This window comes from Megachile rotundata, chromosome 2, assembly GCF_050947335.1.
Source record: "Megachile rotundata isolate GNS110a chromosome 2, iyMegRotu1, whole genome shotgun sequence".
Taxonomy (NCBI): domain Eukaryota; kingdom Metazoa; phylum Arthropoda; class Insecta; order Hymenoptera; family Megachilidae; genus Megachile; species Megachile rotundata.
The window spans coordinates 17556818-17581995 of record NC_134984.1 but is presented as its reverse complement, the minus strand read 5'-3'; the positions used below and the strand labels follow the sequence as shown (position 1 = coordinate 17581995).

General features: G+C 35.1%; 1 protein-coding gene across 7 annotated transcripts in view; it reads left to right on the top strand.

Moving 5' to 3' along the window:
- Positions 1–25178, top strand: part of LOC100883831 (protein FAM135A) — a 45867-nt gene that overhangs the window by 5170 nt on the left and 15519 nt on the right. For 6 of the 7 annotated variants that reach the window (XM_076528895.1, XM_076528898.1, XM_076528894.1 and 3 more), the window contains 2 exons: positions 23334–23610; positions 23688–23764. In XM_076528895.1, the coding sequence (XP_076385010.1) occupies positions 23534–23610; positions 23688–23764 (154 nt within the window). In that variant the 5' untranslated portion in view covers positions 23334–23533. Of the gene's footprint in view, positions 1–23333; positions 23611–23687; positions 23765–25178 lie in introns of those variants that run through there. The other variant, XM_076528900.1, reaches the window with a different exon arrangement.

The following is a 25178-nucleotide window of genomic DNA, read 5'->3' as shown; positions in this document are numbered from 1 at the left end:
GAACAGTCTGAAGAAGAATTATTACAATAAATATATTGTTCAACACGTAAATATTGTTCTGAAATAAGACAGTAAGTAAATTGCTCAAACACAAATAAGATAATAAGAAGACAAGTAATTAGTAAAATAAGACAAGTACATTTTCGAAATAAAATATATTCAACTGCCTATTAAAATAATTAATTTTCAAAAGCATAATAAATGTAACTATAACAAAAAATAAATGTAGCTACAATAATATTGATTATAATTTAAAAATATACTTGAAGTTTAAATAAATGATGTCTGCTCACCGAAGTCTTCTACTTAATATTCGCCATCAGTAGCGACTGACGTTCAATTTGTTTCTCGACTCAGATATCCTGTTTATTTGCGAAAGATTACTGGGAGAAGCATTGTCTGTTTGCTTTCTTATATTCAACTCGCTCAATACGTCGCGTCTGACCACCACAATCCCGTTCTACTTAAAATTCCGCGTTAGCGTAGTGACTGACGTTCAATTTATTTCTCGATTCAGATATCCTCTACTTCGCTCCAAGCGGTTAACTTATTTAGAGAAGTGTCCTTTATTTGCATTTTCAAGTTCAAGGTATTAACCCGACATAGTGTTCGTTCTACTTAAAATTTTACCGAGGTTTATGAAACAGCTTCCTGTTTTTGAATTATGTATTTGTCTGTGAAGGAATAACCAGCCGTACATGTAAACGTATGAGTTTATCCAAACAGGAACATCAAAAACATCGAAACAGTTGCATACATCAAAAACGTCAAAACCTTAAAAACATCTGAAACATAAAAAACATCAAAACAACAAAAATATCAAAAACAGCAAAAACATAGAAAATATAAAAAATGATTAAACTACGAATGTTCACAGATTTAAAAGAAATTGCAGTCTGCAAAGATACAAAACCACGGTCTATTGCACAACTTGCATAAACTCCGAAGACTTCGATGAATGTAATAAATATCCGCAGTCTAGTTAATACAATAGGCTATATTATAATAGAACGTTTGTATAGCAATTGTAACTGTTATGAGAGTTGATCCGCAGAGACTGTAGCTTGTTCTCCATTTTAACGGGAGACAACAGGCAAGCCAATACTTATCCACGAACTGTCTTGGTGTTTGTATTTTGCCTCTTGTGGTTCGCAGATTGTCTGCGGACATGTGTCTACGGACAATTGTCTGTAAGCCTCTACTTATGTACCTCGTTTTACAATGAGACAACCTCTCGCTCATGTTCTCTCGTCATCAAGGTATATAAATTGACGTACCGTTGTCCCGTATCCATTGGGGTAGCCAGCATTTTTGTCTGGGGTGAGTTTCTTAGCTTTGTTAGGGCGATGATGGGTATCTTGGGTGATTTGGGGTTTTGGGAGTTCAGGGTTTGGGAATTTGAGAAATCTGGGAAATTTGGGGGATTTGGAGAATTTGGTGAATTTGGTGAATTTGGAAAATTTAGGCAATTTGAGATTTGGGAAATTTGGAATCTAGAGAATTTAGAATTGGGGAATTTGGGATTTGAGAGATTTGGAATCTGGGAAATTTGGAATTTGGGAATTTGAAATTTGGCAGAGTTGGAATCTGGGGAATTTAGGATTTATATATATATATATAAATAATTTATATATATAGGATTTGGAAAATTTGGGATTTGGGGAATTTGGGATTTAGAAAATGTGGAATTTGGGGAATTTAGGATTTGGAGAACTTGGGATTTGGAGAATTTGGGATTTGGAGAATTTGGGATTTGGAGAATTCGAGATTTGGAGAATTTGGGATTTGGAGATTTTGGGATTTGGGTAATTTGGGATTTAGGCAATTTGGGATTTGGGGAATTGGGGAATTGGGGATTTGGGACTTGGGGAATTGGGGAATTGGGGATTTGGGGATTTAGGGATTTGGAAAATTGGAAATTTGGGAATTTGGGAAATTGGAAACTTGGGAAATTGGAAACTTGGGAAATTGGAAACTTGGGAAATTGGAAACTTGGGAAATTGGACACTTGGGAAATTGGAAACTTGGAAAATTGGGAATTTGGGAAATTGGAAACTTGGGAAATTGGAAACTTGGGAAATTGGAAACTTGGGAAATTGGAAACTTGGGAAATTGGACACTTGGGAAATTGGAAACTTGGAAAATTGGGAATTTGGGAAATTGGAAACTTGGGAAATTGGAAACTTGGGAAATTGGAAACTTGGGAAATTGGAAATTTGGGAAATTGGGAATTTGGGAAATTGGAAACTTGGGAGATTGGAAACTTGGGAAATTGGAAACTTGGGAAATTGGGAATTTGGGAAATTGGAAACTTGGGAGATTGGAAACTTGGGAAATTGGAAACTTGGGAAAATGGGAATTTGGGAAATTGGAAACTTGGAAAATTGGGAATTTGGGAAATTGAAAACTTGGGAAATTGGGAAATTTAGGAAAGTGGAAATTGGAAACTTGGGAAATTGGAAAATTGGAAAATTGGAAAAATGGAAAATTGAAAAATTGCTAAATTCAACATTTGAAACTTCAAAAATTAAGGAATTTCAACCCCTAAAAATTAAAAACACTGAAAATTCACATAATTCCCCACACAAAAATACACCAAATAGAAATTAGAAAACTACCCTTACAAAAGAATATACAAAAAGTATCTAAACCTTATCCAGACCCCCATAGTGAAATAATTAGACCCTATTTTAACAAGTTCAAGCCCACCCGGCTGCCTGATTACTTACGTCAATGCTCTTATCCGAATTGAAACCTTAGCGCGTATCGAGTCTGAACGGTTACGGACATTTTCCACTTCGATCGAGTGAGTGGTCAGTGAACCGGCTCTCGCACATGTACAATACGCATTCGAATACGTATGCATCCAGTTTCCCCTATTTACGTGACATTTATGCACATGTGTGAGTATGTATTCGGTTTTGATCGGAGAACAACCTCGTCCCCGTTGAATAATCCAAGGCGGATGACGACAGGAAATAACTGATGTTACATAGAAGTCCATCCTTGCCATGTTATCTCGTTAATTATGAGATGAATACCATGACTTTTCGATAAACCTTGCGTATTCCTCGTGGGATGCTTCTAAAATCATTTATCGTTCGGCTGGTTTTATTGCTTCTAAAAATTGCAGTACCTATTCGGAGAATAGGCTGATGCGAACCGTAATTACGATTCGGGTCAAGTTCAATATGCACTCGAGTTCGAGTCAGTTGCTGTGCAGAACTTTCGGTTCATGGAATTTCAATGATTCTCGTTGGGGGTTATGTTTTAATCTGGAGAGTTTCTGGGATATGGGTGAATGTTGACGAATTTTAGATTTGAAGGATTTTGAGTTTGTGAGGCTTTGGGTTTTGATGTTTTCAAGGTGACATTTTGGGAAATTGGGATTTGGGAAATTGGGATTTGGGAAATTGGGATTTGGGAAATTGGGATTTGGGAAATTGGGATTTGGGAAATTGGGATTTGGGAGATTGGAAATTTGGGAGATTGGAAATTTGGGAAATTGGAAATTTGGGAGATTGGAAATGTGGAAGATGGGAAATTTGGGAGATGGAAAATTTGGGAGATGGGAAATTTGGGAGATGGGAAATTTGGGAGATGGAAAATTTGGGACATGGGAAATTTGGGAGATTGGAAATTTGGGAGATGGGAAATTTGGGAGATTGGAAATTTGGGAGATTGGAAATTTGGGAGATTGGAAATTTGGGAGATTGGAAACTTGGGAAATTGGAAACTTGGGAAATTGGAAACTTGGGAAATTGGAAACTTGGGAGATTGGAAATTTGGGAGATGGGAAATTTGGGAGATTGGAAATTTGGGAGATTGGAAATTTGGAAAATTGGAAATTTAGGAGATGGGAAATTTGAGAGATGGGAAATTTGGGAAATTGGGAAATTTGGGAAATTGGGAAAGTGGGAAATTTGAAAATTTGGAAAAATTTCCCAAATATTAACATCCTCAACCCCCTAATCCCCCAAATCCAAAAATTTCCAAAACCCCTAACCTGCAACCCATGGTCACCAACCCTTCCCATTACAATTGCACCCCCCATAAAAATAACCAACTTCAAGTTACGTAATAAAAATTCATAAAATTTTCCATCGATGTTGTTCAAACATGAGAAAGGTCCCCGTGTAAGGCTGACTTAAACCCCATGGTAACCGCTTTGATAAACTTTTGCTACGGAGTTTCATAATTTCCTTTGTTCGCTTTTACGCCGACAACACGTATTGTAACAAGCGATTCGAAGTACGATATCTGAAAACAAATCCCTCCACTTTTATCCCCGTTTCAATCGCAGCTTTACCGTGAAAGCGTTAATCTCCTTCCAGAAGCTTCGAAATAAAAGCATCGTGTAATTTTGTCGAGCCACTAGCTAAAGCTTTAAGCAGCTCTTCGTAAAGCTATATCTCGTGTTGACCGTTCGTTCATTACTATAATTAATTACGAGATAATCTCTGTTGCGATAAAGCGAAAGCTCGTGATCTTATCTTCTCATTGGAGAAAGGAAAAAATTCTGTGCGTTTACATATTCACACGTGGAGAGGTACGGTACACTTTGCAAGTTCGCATATATGAAGATTCACTAGGGATACATACTCGGAGACATACATGTTGGTACACATGTGGAGGTTCATGTATATGTAGGTATAGACACATAGAAGTACACATATATGGTATTATACATTGACGGAGATATACCTGCAATAGGTACATACGTAGAGGTACACATACGTGGAAGGATGTATATGAGGTACACACATTAGAAACACACATTAGAGACATATTGGAGGTACATACACGTATGGAGGAATACACACTCGAAGATAAACACATTAGAGGTACACACTCATGGAGATATACACACATGGAAGTACATCCATATGGAAATATACACTCACATAGAGGTACACATATGGAGATACACACACATGGTACATACATATGGAGATACATACATAAGGAGATACACACTGACATGAAGGTACACACATGCGGAGATACACATGAATATGGTGGAACATATATATGTTGATATACAATCACATAGAGATACATATGAAGATACATTCATATATGTTAGTACTTACATGCAGAGTTACACACTTATGTATGTAGAGGTACATACGAAGATTCATACACATATAAAGGAACATGCATATGTTTATACATACTGACGTAGAGGTGCACATATGAAGAGATACACATGTACATATATGGAGATATACACACATGAAAGTACACATACGAAGATACATACACAACACACATAAAGATACACATACGAAGATACATACGCAACGCACATAGAGGTACACATACGAAGATACATACGCAACGCACATAGAGGTACACATACGAAAAGACACACATGTACATATGTATATAGAGATACACACACATGAAAGTACATATGGAGATACACGCAAGGAGATTTGCACGCATATGAGAGTACAGGCACGTAAAAATACACGCGTAGGTACACATACACACATGGTGTGTCGTTATCGCTATGAATAGAGCCGATACGTTTTGAAAGAGCGAGAAGAAACGTGGAAGCACGTAGGTGGTGTGTACACACGCGTTGCAATAAACTACGCTTTATCGCCTTACGCTTGAAACGTCTCGAGCACGCTCGCGTGGTTGTTGAACCACCACACAGAGGTTCATTGGCTTCGTGGCCGGTGAATAGGTGTTACGTGTGATCATGGGGGTCAGATCACGTTCCTGCTGGATTTTCTACTTTCTCTGCTGAGAAAATTTATTTCTTTGTCATATACGACCGATAAGCTTTTGATACCTACAAACGTGCCCGAGGAATCGCGCTGTGAACGGTTTACGGGATCAGAGCACAATTTTGTAACGTGATACAGTTTCTGATATTGGAAAATGTTGGTTAAGGAAGATTGAAGATTAAAGTAGAATAAAAGTGATTACGTAAATCTTCTGTTTACTTTTTTAAGATAAAATGCGTCAGATAGAGTAATCGATAAAGCTTGCTATTATTTTATTATATAAGAATGGTAGAAAATGTTGGATTAATTTGAAGATCAAAATTTAATAAAAAATTTAATATGAATGTGTACAAAATGGCCATCAATAATGTTTGCCGTACAAAATGGATAACGGTAATGTTTGCAATATAAAATGGCTGGCAATGTTTGTGATATAAAATGACTGTTTTCTCAAATAAAGTAAATACCAATTTCAGGCTGTGTAACCTAATTTTATAGTATAAAAATACTGCGTATAAATTTGAAGCTTAAAGCCTGATAAAAATCATGTGTATAAGATTATTGTGGATATAGTAGAGGCTAACATATGTGACACATTAATAATATATATTATAAGGATATTTTAATCTGCTCGTATGTCATTGTCTTAACATTAAGAACTTTCAAAAGTTTTCATTTGTTACTGCTGTAAATAATTGATTTATCTGAATTACTGCACCAGTCACATATGTCACATATGACACATGAACAACAGTACTTAATCCTTCAACTTCATCTTTTAATCTGCTCGTATATATCATTCTCTCGACGTTAATAGCCCTGAAAAGTTCCTTTCATTTCCTTGTACATTTAATCGCTAATTTAATTGAATTCGCAACGTCACATATGTCACATATGATAGAAGAACAAGAGTACTTAATCTTTTAACTTTATCTATTAAAGAATGTGCCTGAACATTAAGAACAAAAGTTTTCGTTTCTTTTTGATGTAAATAATTTATCTGAATTATTGCACAGGTCACATATGTCACATATGACATAAAAACAGGGATATTTTTCAACTTCATTTTTTTATGAGCTACTGTGTATCATTGTCTAGACATTAGGAGTGTTTACACGTTTCTTTCGTTTCCTGGAAATAATTTTAAATTTGCGACGTCACATATGTCACATATGACACATAAGAATAAGGATACTTTTTAGTTTCATTTTTTAATGAGCTACTGTATATCATTCTCTCGACATTAGGAGTTTTTACATGTTTCTTTCGTTTCCTGGAAATAATTGAACTAAATTTGCAACGTCACATATGTCACATATGACATAAGCACAAGTATACTTTTCAATTTTATTTTTGAATAAGCTTCTGTATATCATTGTCTCGACATTAGGAGTATTTACACGTTTCTTTCGTTTCATATAAATAATTTTAAATTAGCAATGTCAGTCACATATGTTACATATGTCACAAGACCAAGTATACTTTCCAATTTTATTTTTTAACGAGCTGTATATCACTTTCTCGACGTTAAGAGCCTTTAAGTCTCCGTTTGCTTTTGCTGTAATTACTCGATTTCCCCCAATTTGGAGCACATACGGTCACACATGTTCACATACGACCACCATGGCGCTCAACGGATTATAATCGATGAATCACAGCTTGCAGATACTATCGATTGAAAGACGCCAGAAAATACTTTCCCTTCAGTGGTTTTTCGAATAGATGCGTCTCCCTTCGTCGGATAGAAGTGTCTAGACGTCTGACCAAATACGCGTGCTTCTACTGCCAAGAGGAGGAGCTAAACCGGCAGCCAGGCGGACAGTGATGAGCTGCTTAAAAGATAATTCCGGCTAGTTTGATGAACAGATTCTTTCATGGCAACGTTTTCCCTTTTTTCTTCCACCTCCCAGTTCTTTCCGTGAAAGTTCTGGCAAACTGACACGATTACTCCACTATTCACCGCGATCCGGCTCCTCGTTTTTAACGGGGCAATAATTGAACCTGTCAGAATGACAAATCTCAGATTTCTTATTCCAGATTCGGGATACTGACTCTCTGCACTCTATTATTCTCTACGAAGCCATATTTCAGAGGAAACAAAAGTGACTTTATAATGTATTGATTCTTAAACTTATTCTAAATGAAAAATTAAAATGATTTTCATAAGTCAATGAATTGTATGTCGACTTTTAAATCATTTATTTTAAATGAAAAATTAAAATGATTTTCATAAGTCAATGAATTGTATGTCGACTTTTAAATCATTTTCTTTTTAATGAAAAATTAAAATGATTTTCATAAGTCAATAAATTGTATGTCAATTTTTAAATCATTTTTTTTTAATGAAAAATTAAAATGATTTTCATAAGTCAATAAATTGTATGTCAACTTTTAAATCATTTATTTTAAATGAAAAATTAAAATGATTTTCATAAGTCAATAAATTGTATGTCAACTTTTAAATCATTTATTTTAAATGAAAGATCAAAATGATTTTTTTACATCTATAAATTTTATGTTGATTTTTAAACTACTTATTACACATGAAAAATTAAAATGATTTTTATATGTTTACTCATTAGGATTCATATTATTAAACCACTTGCTCTAAATGAAAAATAAAAACATTTTTCCTATGGTCATAAATTAGACATCACCCTTGAATCACTTACTTTAAATACAAAATTAGAATAATTTTCCTACATCCATAAATTGTATATCAATCCTTAAATCATTTTAAATAAAAAATTAAATTAATCTTCCTACATCCACAAAATGTATATCAATTCATAAACCACCTCAAATAAAAATTCAAACTAATCTTCCTACCCCCACAAAGTGTATAAATTCACAAACCACCACATATAAACAATAAAAAATAAAAATTTCCTTCAAATAAAAAATTAAACTAGTCTTCCTGCATCCACAAAATGTATATCAATTCATAAACCACCTCAAATAAAAAAACCAAACTAATCTTCCTACCCCCACAAAATATATCAAATCATAAACCACCACATATAAACTATAAAAAACAAAAATTTCCTTTAAAGAAAAAATTAAACTAATCTTCCTGCATCCATAAAATGTATCAATTCTTAAACCACCCCAAATAGAAAACCAAACTAATCCTCCTACCCTCACAAAATGTATCAATTCATAAACCACCTATAAACACTAAAAAATAAAAATTTCCTTTAAATAAAAAATGAAACTTTAAAATTGAAGCAGTGGTAGAAAGTAGAAATAAGGTCCCAATAAAAGGTAACCGTAGGCAGGCAATTTCCTCAAAGGCCCCTGAAATGTGTTTGAAAGAGATTCGAAGATATTTTCCCTAAAAATTTCGAACGGCGAGGTCTGATTAAATGGGAGAACGCGTTTTCCTTCCGGGCAAAGGTCAGAGGTGAAAAGTTCGGGGAAACGACCGAGAGGGGGTCAAAGACGTTAACTATTGAGCGGCATTGTAGAATGACGGGCTTGAAAGGGCGCGATCCTTTCGTGTTACAACAAACTGCTTTTCAACTTCAACGAGATGGAATCACGCAACCACAACGGTCTTTTTCGACCGGTGCTTTTCAAGCCTGTACGTCAGATACGATTAACGTTTTACTTTTACGAAAGCCTCTGGTAAAAATACTGTTAACTTCTCCTTTGCTCGTAAACTCACCCATGTTTAATTAATTAAGAAGCATACCGGAAGGCACGTTATTTTTTTAAGATTCTACAAAGTGATAAAAATTAATGTAATTGTATGTCTTTTAAGCAACTTGTTTTAAAGGTCGTTTATAAAATGTCACACTTTCAGGCCTCTTCAAAAAGTGTTAGAAAATATGTGGTTTATTATGAAAGCTGCGAACAGGGATGTAAAACTTGTTTGTTTTAAAGGTCGTTCAAAAATGTCAAACTTTCATGCCTCTTCAAAACGTGTTAGAAAATATGTTTTATTAAGGTGCTTTTATAACTTGATCCTCCAAATAATGTCATGTTAATTTGAAAATATCAGGTGTTACAGACAGTGAACATAAAAGAAAAAGTTGCAATTGTAATTATTTAAAGAATTAGAAATTCGTAAAATTGATGTACAATTTTTTAATGAACATGCAACATGTATGTTTTTACTTGTATATCATATAAAAATATCACTTTTATTCTCCTCCAAAAAATTTCACATTAATGAAAAAATATTATGTGTTTTACTTATTTTGACAAAAAGTGAATATAAAAGAAAAAGTAGCAATTGCAAATAATTTCAGAAATAGAAATTTGAAAAATTGGTGTATAATTTTTAGATGAACATAAAACTTCTCTATATGTGAAAGATCATATAAAAATATTAAATTTTTATCCTCTCCCAAAAAATATCACGTTAATGAGAAAATATCATGTGTTTTACTTATTTTGACAAAAAGTGAATATTAAAGAAAAAGTTACAATTGTAACCAGTTTAAGAATTAGAAATTCCTCAAATTTTTAGTGAATATAAAACTTGTGTTTAAAAGATGACATAATGTCAACCTTTCCAAAAAAAATATTAGAAAATATTTGACTAGTGTAGAGAATGATAAATAAAAATTCAAAATTACGTTTAGCGACTAAAGAATTCATAAAATGAACGTACAATAAAAAAACCCAAAGTACAGATATCTGTTTAATCGAGCAAATTGAGCAGATATTGCATCGGGTCAAACACGAAACCCGGAAAAACAGAGAGCAACGAAATAATGAAAAAGAATTTTAATAAAAATCCGTCCATATTAACTCGGTTACAATTACAAAGGAACGCACAAATTTTCCATGGATGAAAAATCGTAAAAACATGCATAAAATATCGTCGATGTTCGTTTCGATCAAAGAACAGCCGGTCCGCGGAGTGAATATTAAATCGTGCTCATTCAACATACAAAAGGACGAGTCGGATGAAACGAAGGATGAAGAAAATCAAAGAAAAACGACGAATCGTTCAAACGGAATCGACAATTAATCGAATCGCAAAGGAATTGAATTGAAAGAGCACGGTATCCGAGCGGATACGGTGTTTAAATAGAATCGCGTAAGTTGAATTGCAGATGAGTAAAAAGCTCTTTGGAAGTGGTGGAGCGACCGAGGCTTGGTCATAAATATTCTTGCCGTTATATCGACTGTCGACTGGTTGACGATATCGTTCGACGTCTACGCGAAATTGCAAAATTATAGGAAACGCATTATCGCGTTTTCACCCTTTCTCGTGGCGGAGGGTGACGATAGTGTTAAATTAATCAATGCCTGTTGCTGCTACTTCTCTGCTGAGTTCTATTTTCATGCGATTTTCGTTGATTTTGTGAATGGAAGGCGATACTTCTTTTTTTATTTGTGACAGTGGGAGGGGGTGTAATTTTAGGTGGGGTGATAGGTGTAGGTGGTTTTGTAGGTTGACGTTTGAATCGATGGGAATTTGGGGATGTTGGAATCTGTAGATAGGAGAATTTGGGTTGTGGGAATTTGAGGATATTGGGATTTCAGGACGTTGAAATTTGGGGATGTAGAAATTTGGGGATATGGGAGTTGGGGATGTGGGAATTTGGAACATGTGGAAATTTGGGAATATGAGAATTTGGGGATATAAGAATTTGGAAATGTGGGAATTTGGGGGTGTAGAAATTAGAGAGTGTAGAAATTTGGGGATGCGAGAATTTGGGAATATGCGAATTTGGAGATATGGGAATTGGGGGATGTGGGAATTTGACACATGTGGAAATTTGAGAATATGGGAATTTGGGAATGTGGGAATTGGGGTGTATGGGAATTTGGAGATATGGGAATTGGGGGATGTGGGAATTTGGCACATGTGGAAATTTGAGAATGTGGGAATTGGGGTGTATGGGAATTTGGAGATATGGGAATTGGGGGATGTGGGAATTTGGGACATGTGGAAATTTGGGCATATGGGAATTTGGGGATATGGGAGTTAGGGAATGTGGGAATTTGGGACATGTGGAAATTTGGGAATATGGGAATTTGGGGGTGTAGAAATTTGGGAGTGTGGAAATTTGGTGGTGTGAGAATTTGGGAATATGGGAATTTGGAAATATGAGAATTTGGAAATATGGGAATTTGGAAATATGAGAATTTGGAAATATGGGAATTGGAGGATGTGGGAACTTGGAACATGTGGAAACTTGGAATATGGGAATTTGAGGATATCGGAATTCCAAGATGCAATTTCAGGATGTTGGTATTTGGGGATATTGGAATTTGGAGGTATTAGAATTCTGAGATACCTGCATTTGGCAATATGATAATTAGCGGAATAGTAATTCAAAGATGTGAAAATTTTAAGATTAAGAAACTTGAAATTTTGCTAATTTGATTATAGAGATTTGTTCACCCTACAACTGAACAATATAGGAACTTGCAATTTTACCAATTTAGTCAATAATAGAATAACTTAATTGTAGTCAATAAAGGAAATTAAAAACATGAACTTTAATATATCAAAAAGATAAAAATTTGTAACCCTCAAAATTCTCAGATAAAATTAGCACTTGCACTTTCACTTCCCACCCTTATACATCTTACTCTAATCATCCCAATTATACCACTAAAACATTATTAAAACGCCTAGCAAACATCCCCAAAAACCAATCACCAATTATTCATCGATTACCATTAGCAGCAGTCTCCTAATTAATTTACCAAAAGAAAGAACCCTGTTAAAGAGTAAACAACCCCTATACAAAAATAGGCTCTCGTTTCGTAACACTCTGTAAGGATTTCCCGAATGGTTACTCCGAATTCTTCAGTCGGACAAGAATAAAACAAAGTGACAGACCTCGAGGAGGACATGGAATCGCAAATATTTCAAGAACTCTCGGTGACTGCTCGTAACACGAATAGAAACGAAGGTTGACCGTCCGGCTGACGACCCCAGAAGAAAATTCACCCTGAAACGAAAGGCTAATCGATACGAAATTTCAATCTTCCCCGACGAACGTTTTCCCCTTTCTATTCGCCTCGTTTCCGCTTCTCATCCCCTGGGTATACTTCGTCCACCGGCTACTAAACGCGTCGATTTTCGCCTAGATAAGCTACGACTCCATTTTATTACTACGATTTGTTCCCGATCGGTTATGATCTTCCCTACAGTTTCGTATTTCTGCCGTATCGTTTTCTTTGGGAACGGAATTGCGGGACAATTTATTTCGTTGAGGAAATACATTGAATTGTGAGTTACGTAATAGTACGAGGAAATAGATTACATATTGAGTTATAGGAGTTTGTGTTGAGTTCAATGTGAGAATAATACGTCATTACTTATATAATACATTGTACAATATACAATACATTAATAGATCGTACAGGGTGGGTAAGGTTAAGGAGGAATGGAATCATATTTGAATTGCGCGCTCTGTGGGGTCACGTGACGTCCAGGGCCATTTTATCTTGACCACACAGTATTATATTATGTAACAATAAATTGTTATAGTATATGTAAGAACATATGTTACATATGTTATACTGTATTCCTGTTACAACATATCTGTGTATATTTCATGAATTATTTAAAATTATTTAGAATTATAAAAATATATCAAAGAATAATTCTAATGGAGTTCTTCAGTGAAACACTCGTTCCTTTAACAATGTATTTGTACAAAAATCTTTCTACTTACAAGACAATTAAATAATAATACACTACTTCATATTACCATAAATAATAATTTCAACTATATATAAATTTTTTAAATTATGATATAAAAGTGAATATTCAAAAACTGTATAAAAATAATTTGCACAAAAATATCAATATAAAAGTATCATAACATCTACCAAATTACTTGCTCAAGATTTTTTGCGTCCCTCAAAAATATTTTAATGCATCCAACCTAAGCTAACCATTTAAAATGAAAATAGACAATATTTTAATTTGCAATTTGACACACAGAAACGAATGAAATATTGATAAAAGTATATGATACAAAAGATACGTAAGTATGTACAGCATAGAATGTAGAACAATGATCAAAGGTATGTCGGTAAGTAGAATAGTGCCATATGTGGTCAGACAAAAGAACGAACAAGCACTACACTCGTCTACTGGGACAGGTATCACACATCTAAGTGAATAATACACTTTCACCATACGACATCAAATCTGGAACAAGATCCCTTTTTTTGTATGTTCAGAAATTCTGGAAAACGTTCAACGATATTTTTATTTAAATTTGATTTTTATACGTCACTTATTTTACTAAACTCTCGTCGAATCAATCTCCGTTTTTGTAAATATCTCTAGCGGAATTGTGCATGAATATATGCATCCACTTGTCGCGTTTTAATCCTGGGATCAATAATCGAATTCGTAAAAATCCGAACCGTATAAATGAAAGTTCACTCTGCTGCTGTTTTATTTAAATACCGTTTACGATATATTTTTATTACTCTTATGTGTCTGGCTTAATATTTTCGAAATTTTTATGGATGAATTTTTACGAGTTTAATGCTTAATTTATTGCAGTTATAAATATTCGGCATTTAGAGATAAATTTTGTATCATTTTTATTAACATTTTGTTGTTGATGATTTCGGCAATTCAGTCACGGATTCAAGGCAAATAAATTAATTTTCGAAATGGAGAAAAAATCTGATCTCCAAATTGAAGAAAACAATTACAAGAATAAAATAACATGCTATATGAAAATTTAGGGATGTGGAAATTTGGGAACGAACGAATGAGAGGATGTGGAAATTTCGAACATGAGAATTTAGGGGATTTCGAATTCGAGAATTTGGAAACCTGGAATTTTTAGAATTGGAGGATATTGCAATTTGAGGGATGTGGGAATTGGGGATGTGGAAATTTGGGGGTGTGGATATTTGGGGATGTGAGAATTTGGGGATGTGGAGATTTGGGGATGTGGGAATATTGCGAATGTGGGAATTGGGGAATGTGGGAATTGGGAACTGTGGAAATTGAGAAATGTGGAAATTGGGGAATGTGGGAATTGGGGATGTGGAAATTGGGGAATGTGGGAATTGGGGATGTGGAAATTTGGGGGTGTGGATATTTGGGGATGTGAGAATTTGGAGATGTGGAAATTTGGGGGTGTGGGAATATTGGGAATGTGGGAATTGCTAAATGTGGGAATTGGGAAATGTGAGACTTGGGGAATGTGGGAATTGAGGAATGTGGGAATTAAGGAATGTGGAAATTGGGGAATGTGGGAATTGAGGAATGTGGGAATTGGGGAATGTGGAAATTGAGGAATGTGGGAATTGGGAAATGTGGAAATTGGGGAATGTGGGAATTGGGAAATGTGGAAATTGAGGAATGTGGGAATTGGGAAATGTGGAAATTGGGGAATGTGGGACTTGGGGAATGTGGGAATTGAGGAATGTGGGAATTAAGGAATGTGGAAATTGGGGAATGTGGGAATTGAGGAATGTGGGAATTGGGGAATGTGGAAATTGAGGAATGTGGGAATTGGGAAATGTGGAAATTGGGGAATGTGGGAATTAGGGAAGATGGAAATTGTAAAACGTGGGAATTGGGAAATGTGGGAATTGGGGAATGTGGAAATTGTAGAATGTGGGATTTGGAGAATGTAAGAATTGAGGGATATAGAATTGGTGAATGTGGGAATTCAGAAATATGAAACTTACACTTACACACCTAAAATACCAATAAAATTGATACCAACCCTAGAACTTCCCTCCCTCATAAATATTCCCTCCAAAAAGAAATAACTCACCATCGCCCACGTCAGCAATACCTTTCCACGAATAAAATTTCCCAGCCTGCTTTGTCGAGCAAAATTCCCCTGACAATTCTTTAGACTTGCAAATAAGATACATCAAAGTTTGAAAAGGAAAATTCGCGTTGCAAGGAGGTCAAGAACCTCGAGCCTGTAGCTCCACGTTCCTCTAAAGCCGCGACAAAACACGTATCACGTGCATAAAACAGCTCGATGGTGTGCACAAAGCGGGAGAACACGGATGCTTCGAAAAATACCGTGAAGGGTTTATTTATGTCCGTTCATACTTAATTTAACCCGGCCTCCTGCTGCGCCGCAGGGAAAACGTCCGGTTCGATAAAAAAGATCGTAGAAATCCGTTATCGTCCGCTATTCCAGGCCTCTTCTGCAACTCGCGCCATTGTGCCGAGCCGATAGGTGAACACGCTTCAAAAGCTGCACGACCGAGCCACGTTTTTTTCGAATTAAACGGTTTTCCTGCTGCATCATGGTCAGTCTTTTTTTTTTATTTTTCACGAGAATCGCAATTTTTATCCGTTCGTGCTAATATTTACCCTTTCGTTCGATTGTTCGAACGTATTTGCCGGCCTTCTGCAGATTTTTTAGAGATTCGGATGTTGTTTTTGCCGGTTAGCTATCGGCAAAATGGGGATCGAAATTTCTTGTTCGTTTATTTTCGATCTTTGGTTATAACATTGGCGCTGTTGAGAGATAGAATTATATTCGATTGAGGTTGATGTCAATTTGTGGGGGATAAAATTTGGGGCGGTTCAATTTTCTTTGTTTGACAGTATAGCAATGACTAGCTGTGACGCAACTGTCGAAGATGTAGGTTAGGGGATTGGAGGGTTAATTTGGGGTGTAGGGAAAATATTGGAAATTGGGGAATTGAGAATTCGGGAAATTGGGAAATTGGGAAAATGGAAATTTGGGAAATTGGGAAATTGGGAAATTGGGAAAATGAGAAATTGGGAAATTTGTGAGATTGGAAATTTGTAAGATTGGAAATTTGTGAGATTGGAAATTTGGGAGATTGGAAATTTGGGAGATTGGAAATTTGAGAGATTGGAAATTTGAGAGATTGGAAATTTGGGAGATTGGAAACTTGGGAGATTGGAAACTTGGGATATTGGGAATTTGGGAAATTTGAAACTTGGGAAATTGGGAATTTGGGAAATTGGAAATAGGAAATTTGGGAGATCGGTAAATTGAGAAATTGGAAATTTGGGAGATTGGAAATTTGGGAAGTTGGGAAATTGAGAAATTGGAAAATTGGAAAATTGGGTAATTGGAAATTTGGGAAATTGAGAAATTGGGAAACTGGGAAGCTGGGAAATTGGGAAATTGGGAAATTGGGAAATTGGGGATATAACATTTATTAAAGATCAATAAGTGTTCCATTTCTGCATCGGTTTGATGCCTCCTCAATATAAAGTTCCATCACAGTACATCAAAGTAATATTTCATACAGTGTATTCCTCAAATACCAAAGACAGAATTGCGCACAAATAGAACGTCTTGCAGAGAAATATCCAAGTATCGAATTTTCATTTCCGGTCAATTTAGCTGTCACGAGTTAATTATAAATCGCGAAGATTCTTTGGTATCCTAATTGAATTTCTAAACCTTGAGGGAAAACTTATAGTTGACTTAAAATGTGATACTCCTTTCGTCTCATAATTCAATTTCACTGCTTCGGTAAAGCTCTGACAGTTTACTCAGAAAGTGCGACAATTCTTCCGTAGTCTAATCCAATTTCTCAACCTCGATAAAGCTTGCACAATTGTCTCGCGAAACGAGATTATTCTTCCGTACTATAATACAATTATCTCTATCTATATAATGTTTCAATCTTTCAGCCTTGACAAGTCTCTCACGCTTAGCTCAAAAATGATAATACTCCATTAACTGGTGACCTCGTAAATCGATTAACCTCTACGAAACCCTATAATCAGGACGATAATTAATATTTAAAAATTTAATAAATTCATTTACATAGTTACAATCTTTGTATAACTATTTCATGTATGTATTATTGGAAGAATTTTATGAAAGCACCTATTACATGGTTGCAGTTACTTGAGAACCACTGACAAAACCCTATGATGAGTTAGGACATCAATTAATTTTGATGAATTTAATAAATTCATTTAGTTAATCATATATAATTTTTGTATAACAATTTTATATATTATTAGAAGAATTTCATGAAAGAATCTAATACATGGCTAGAGTAACTTGAGAACCAGTGACAAAACCTATGATCAGTTAGGACATCAATTAATCTTGAAGAATTTAATAAATTCATTTATTTAATCGCGTATAATTTTTGTATAATAATTTTACATGTTATTGGAAGAACATTATGAAAGCATTACATACATTGTTACAGTCAATTGAGAACCAGTGACGTATGTATACGTCCTCATAAATAACCTGCCTCATATTTTCTACAAAATTTAATGATTTAAGACATGAATTAATATTGAAGAATTTAATGAATTTATTACTTAATATATGCTTAACATATATTCTTAGCGTATTAGTTTTTCATGTTATTACAAGAATAATACGAGAGCACTCTGCCGTAACCTAAGCTGTCTTTGTAAGGTAACATAATGGCGGTCGCGACTGTAGTAAAAGTGTGAAATAAAATATTTTTAGCAAGAAAGTGCAAGACATAAACAACTTTTTAAATATTTCAGTAGTCAGCTATTGATTTACGAAATAAAAATCTAAGCTCCGAAATCCACGTGTTAAATATTGAACGCGATTGTCCATAAAAGGTTAAACAAATGAATGGCGCAGCAAGGTTTCACGATGAATTTGAGGCTATCATTCAACGGAAGAGTTAATCGCGCTGGAACGATTTAGCGTTTGTCGCATTGTCGCGAATCGCGAGCGGAGAACGTTTTCACGGCCTCGAATCGTATCGCGCGTAAATACACGGGTCTCGATGTAGGCCAGAAACGACGAGTGCCGCTAAACTGGGCCACAGTGCGTCGGCCTCGGGTCTAGAAATACCATTGCTAGTCGTTCGAAATGACGAAGAAGCATTCACGATTAAAACTGCTCGAAACCGAGCACGCTTGGAACTCCTCGGCAAATGACAACCTTCAACAACTTCTCTCTAAAATATTACATTAACATCTTCTATTAAAGCTGCAAGCGAAATATGAAGAGATGTACAGGACGCTCTCGCTATATTGCCGCTTTGACGAATGCTTTTGTGCGCGACCAGTGGCGTTGTTGCAGTCGGGGATGCGGAGAGAATGCTATTGTATCGCTGGGTTTCAAGTTACTGCCTTCTAAATTTATATTTTTAAGTTGCAGGTTTTCGAGATTTGAAGTTTTTACGGTTTTGAATTTAGAAGTCGAGGAATTTAGTGGTTTATGAGTTTACCAATTTATCAATTTGACAATTACCTAAATTTCCAGTTTCCCAATTTTCTAATTTCCTAATTTCTCAAATTCTAATTTCCCAATTTCCCAAATTTCCCATCTCCCAAATTCCCAATTTCCCAAATTTCCTATCTCCCAAATTTTCCATCTCTCAAATTTCCAATTTTCCAAATTTCCTGTCTCCCAAATTTCCCATCTCTCAAATTTCCAATCTTCCAAATTTCCAATCTTCCAAATTTCCAATCTCCCAAATTTCCCATCTCCCAAATTCCCAATTTCCCAAATTTCCTATCTCCCAAATTTCCCATCTCTCAAATTTCCAATTTCCCAAATTTCATCTCCCAAATTTCCCATCTTTCAAATTTCCAATTTCCCAAATTTCCCATCACCCAAATTTCCAATTTCCCAAATTTCCAATCTCCCAAATTTCCAATCTCCCAAATTTCCAATCTTCCAAATTTCCAATCTTCCAAATTTCCAATCTCCCAAATTTCCAATTTCCCAATTTACCAATTTACCAATCTCCCAAATTTCCAATTTCCCAAATCCCAATTCCCAATTTCCCAAATTTCCAATTTCCCAATTTACCAATTCACAAATTTGCAAGATCCCAAATTTTCCAACCGAATTAAAAAACTTTTTAAATTGTTTAGCACCTCCATCTCTGGCCTTCTAACAAGAGTCCATACAACAATGAACATAATAATCCACACACTAATGAGTATAACACTACGAATATAATAATAATTCCGAATAAGCAATAATGAGCTTACTACCAAATATTAATAATAAATTTATAATAATGAATGCAATTATGGATTTATACTAACAATTCCAATAATCAATTCATAACATCAAATTTAATAATGATTCAACAATAACGAATACACAAAAGCTTTGCCAAATTTTTATTTAACTTAATCGAATGAAATATTCATCCCTCGTCCATTAATTTTTTTAGATTACAGTTATGGCCCGTGGACCTTGTACAAGATTAAAGATTCGAGTGTAATGATTTTAAATTGATAGTCGTTAGAAGAGACCTAGTGCGTTTCTTAATTTGATGCTGTTGTTCCAACATCGAGGTTCTTCAATTTATGTCGAAGGCACGGAGATGTAATCTCGTATCCCTGTTTTAACGAGCACCGATTACGAGCCATTCAGGAGATAATTTTAGCGGCGTGATAAGAGAGTAAAATGGTGTCTGCGAGGGAAGGAAATATGTGCGTTCTTAACAACAGTTGTTTGCGGACTTCGAAGGAAATCGGGACTCATTGCGATTTTACTCAATCTTCAATTATTCAAAATTTACAATTTTTTAACGAATTAAAAGTGCATATCAAAAACACAGAAGTGTAATTGAAAGTTGTGTTGAATTGTACTGAACTTGTATTGAACTTGTGTTGAACTTGTGTTGATTAAATTTGATTAAAAATATTAAATGATCAAAACATGAAGAAAACACGAAAGTAGTAGTAAAAGTCAGGTATTTAACGGTGCAATAAAACAGATAACGATAAGTTATCACTTTTGCCAACATCGATAAAAGTTCTAAATCGATGTTTCAGAAACTTCATCCCGCATTAACAAACCATCTTACTTTAAGTGCAAAACGTTGTATCCGACTAATATTTTTTTGATAACATCCTGACTTGCAAGGATTGGAATTCGTGAAAAGTTGCCATCGTCGTCGCGTTTATTCCGCGAAACTTTGAATTGCGTTTAGCACGGAAAAATGAATGGAAAAAGACATATCCGGGTAACAGTTTGAAAGCTTCAAACTCTCTTTAAAACTTCCGCTATCCGACTTGTACCCTTAACCCTTCTGGGACACCGGAGCACACAATACGCCTTAGAAAAGTTGCTCCAAGAACGGATCTGAATTTTCACGATATCCTTGCCTCTGCTCTTATGATTTTCGATTCAATTTTCTTTCCTATTCGCCAGAGAAAATTTAAATAGAATTCTTGGGGTATTCTGCTGGTTTTTTGTGTTAAATAATTTTTTACTATTTTATAGATTTACTGTTTTGCTACTTTTTACCATTTATTATTTTATTTAGTATTTTAATTAGTATTTTATTTTATTTATTTATTATTTTATTATTTTGTTAACTTGGTGGATTATTCTTCTACTGTTACACTATTATTTTCTAGTAATTTTATTTACTATTTTATTTACTATTTTATTTATTATTTTATTTACTATTTTATTTTCTATTTTATTTTCTATTTTATTTACTATTTTATTTTCTATTTTATTTACTATTTTATTTACTATTTTATTTACTATTTTATTTACTATTTTATTTATTATTTTATTTACTATTTTATTTGTTATTTTATTTACTATTTTATTTACTATTTTATTTTCTATTTTATTTACTATTTTATTTTGCTTATTTACAATTTTACTATTTTGTTAACTTGATGGATTATTCTTCTGTTGCTACACTATTTTGTTATTTCATATACTGTCACATTGTTTATTTTATTATTTTACTGGCTCAATATTTGATTCTTCCTTTTTACTAATTTATTATACTTTAATTTTCACCCAATGATTATTGCCCTTTTACTATTATTATTATTCTATTTTATTGTTCTGTTATATTGCAGCATAGGTAATTTTTTTTTAAGTCTCCACTTTTCAGTTACTCCATTTAATATTTTATATCATTTCCATTTTACAAATTCAATGATTTACTCATTTTTTATTATCAACCATTACCTCATACAATCATCCCCTTACCACAAACTTAAATACCATCAATCTTATAATTACCCCTCAATATTTTCTCAAGAAACACCCCATTTAAAAATACCTTCACTTTAATCTTGATTACAACTCAAGTAAAAAACGGTCTCCCCACATAAGATAAAAATATCCATCTCCACCTTTCTATTTCAAGGATCATACCGTGTTCCGCAATTACGCAGAAATCTCTTGCCCACTCATCCGAAGTTATCTGAATTTCGTGTCATCGTGAAAATTTTTCTTCCTGAAACACGTTTCCACCCTCTTTTTTCCAAGCGTTCTTGGTGCCACCCTTGACGCGGGTTCTGCGTACGGTCAGGTCGTTGATCTTCGCTCGAGGAAGCTAAAGTGCGCGCGGCCTTCAGCGTCCTTGACAGTGGCGTGTTCTCGCGCGACGAAGCGCGCGGATTTCCGCTTCCCCCGTGACGTTTCGTGGCCACAGCCCGTGGCGTTTGACGCGACCGTCACGTCGAGACTTCGTAGCCCGCAAAGGCCAGTGAAAGCGGGGCTTAAATGAACTTCTTTCTTCGGGGCTGGGAACTTGATGAGAAACGACCAGACGTTTCAATGTCCCCGAGCGGGTGCGTCAAATGTATTCGGACGTCAAATAGATTCGGAAATACGGAGATAGAGTGATTTAGGAAAATTTTGCGATTCTGGAAATTTACGTGTTTGGACGTATTGGGCTTATTGGAAATTTAAGGAAAGTGTCGGTATTTTGGAATTTGGGAATTTTTGGGGTGTTGAGAATTTAGATATTTGGATGTGGATTTTGGAATAGAGAGAGCTGTGAAAATTTGGGATTTGAATTTGGGTGTGTGGAAAGTTGGGACATGAGAATTTGAGGGATTTAGAATTCGAGAATTTAGAAAACTGGAATTTTGAGAATTAGAGAATATTGCAATTTGGAGATTGGGAATTGGAGATGTGAAAATTTGAAGGAATGGGAATTGGAGGATGTGGAAATTTGGGGGTGTGTAAATTTAGGGATGTGGGAATTTGGAAATGTGGGAATTTGAGGACATGGAAATTTGGGAATATGAGAAGTAAGTGGTGTGGAAATTTAGGAATGTGGGAATTTGGGGGTGTGAGAATTTGGAAATGTTGGAATTTGGAGATGTGGAAATTTGGGGGTATGGGAATTTGGGGATGTGGGAATTAGGGAATGTGAGAATTTGGAAATGTGGGAATTTGGGTATGTGGAAATTTGGGAACGTGGGAAAATTTGGGATTTGAGGTATTCGGAAATATTAAAATTTGCAAATATAAGAGTACAGAAAGTTCACAATATATAAATATTATGGCCTTGATGATTTACAAAAGGGTAATATCTACTTAATCCATATCACCTACTCACATAAAGACCCCATCTTTAAAACGAAACTTCAATACCTAAAAACTCTCCACCTCCACAGAAACTAAAAAGAGTTCCAAAACTCGAAAAAGTTTAGGAGAACGTGTACGTACAGCGAAAGTTTGCAGGCCGATCGTTGTATTTGGATCGTTAAAAAACTTGGAAACCCACATTCTGTGTACTCTATTTGTCAGCAGAGGGACGTGAAAAGCTCGATCCTCTCCGACAATACATCTTTATCCACTCGTGCGATCGCGTCGGTTCAAGCACCTTTTGGACGCGATTCAAGCGTTTTTTTTTTCTTCTTCGAGTATCCGATCGATTGGAACGCGTTTGAAATTGTGTGTCCAGGGTGCCGTCGACTCTGAAGCTGTTCCACGTGCAGGATGGCAGGATCGAGCCAGGATGCTCGAGCAGGCCTTGAACAGTGCTCAACGCTCGTAAATCGTGGCGACAGACGAAGCTGGTCTTCGTTCGATTAGAGAAGAAGCTTCGCGAGAGGCTGAAACCGGGCGAGGAGGGTGGGCTGTTGGCATCGCGGCTGGATCGAGATGAGCGATCTACAGGCCACACTCGAGTTCTCCCTCGAGCTTTGCAAGTTCTACAATGTCGACCTGTTCCAGCGTGGGTAAGCGGATCGGCTTTCGACGCTCGTAATTGCGACGGCTCAGCCCCCTGGCTCATCGACGATTTCCAATTTCACAGGTATTACCAGATCCGCACCGCCCTCAGAGTGTCGCCGAAACTGCCTGTCAAGGTGGAGGTTAACCAGCTGCGCAATCGTGAGTAGCCCTCGTTTATTGCATTTTTACCCCTTCGCTTACGATTGCGTTTGTGCACTTCACGCATTGTACATTTCGTGTTTACAAGTATAATCGTGATGCATATTTTCGTACTGATGGTTTTGATGAAGGACTGCAGAGACTGCAGTGGTTAGAGCGACTGAATGTCAGATGATGCGAGTTACATTGATGTAACACATCAGATGATCGTGGATGATGTGTATGATTTGATGTGATAATATCTAACATCATGTGAGTAGTTTGACTTAACCTGAACAATGCTTCCTTGAACTTATATGAATGTACCTCCTTGAACTTAACCTAGTTTAATCTGTACCTAACCTAGCATGAGAACATCCAGTCTGATCTAATTTCTATTTAATGTTTTATATGTCTAACCTAACCTAGTATCATCTATATATGAACATATGTAACCTATCTTGATGTGACATCTACTTAACTTAATATGAACAGGTGTAACTTGATTTGATGTTCACTTAACCTGACCTAAATTTGACCTAACCTCACATGAATATATTCAGTTTAATCTTGTCTAATGTTTACCTAACCTAGACTTAATATAACCTAACTTGATCTGAACCTTATTTAACCTTACATAAATCTACTCTTTACCTAACCTAGTTTTTACCTAACCTAATAGAGTAGATACTCTACCTAATCCACTGTGAATATACCTAACATAAATATGAATATACCTTCATAAAACTGCTACATCAAACTGCTATTTTCTGTAGAAAAAAATTTTTGTAAGCACACTATGTAGTAATCATCGTAATCTACTTTCTTCTCAAGACCATAGAATGAACTTTTCTAACAAAGTACAATCTCTCAGCCAAAATGGTTGAAATGTCAAATAAAATCATAAAAAGTTCAGAATTTTATCGAACCTAATATCAATATCTATGTGCTATAGCTATAAGATACTTTGGGTGCAACTTTTGTAGTTAAAACGCGGGATATTTTACTCTGTACCTATTTTTCTTCTTACTTTTGAAAGTATCGATTATGCCTTCTTTTTCCATTTTTTCACCTCGACGGTATCCGGTCAAGGTCAATCCAATAGACTCACGCACCTAGTTCATATAACCTATTTCATCGCTAGTACTTCCTGTGGTATCGTTTTTAATATCTTCATATTTTAGATTTTATATCGTGTTTGAAAATTTACTTCATTTTCAATTTTTGCTATTTAATTTTTTATTAAATCTGTCGTTTATAAGAGTCTTTTTATTAAAGTCTGTTAAAGGTTCTCAATGTTTATAAATTTATAATTAAATTTACAATTAAAATTTATAATTAGTATACTATAATATGTATATCACTTTTGCAGTCAATCTTCCAAGAGTTCAAATTTTTCAAAAATTGATATTCATAGAAGAACCGTCTAAATTCG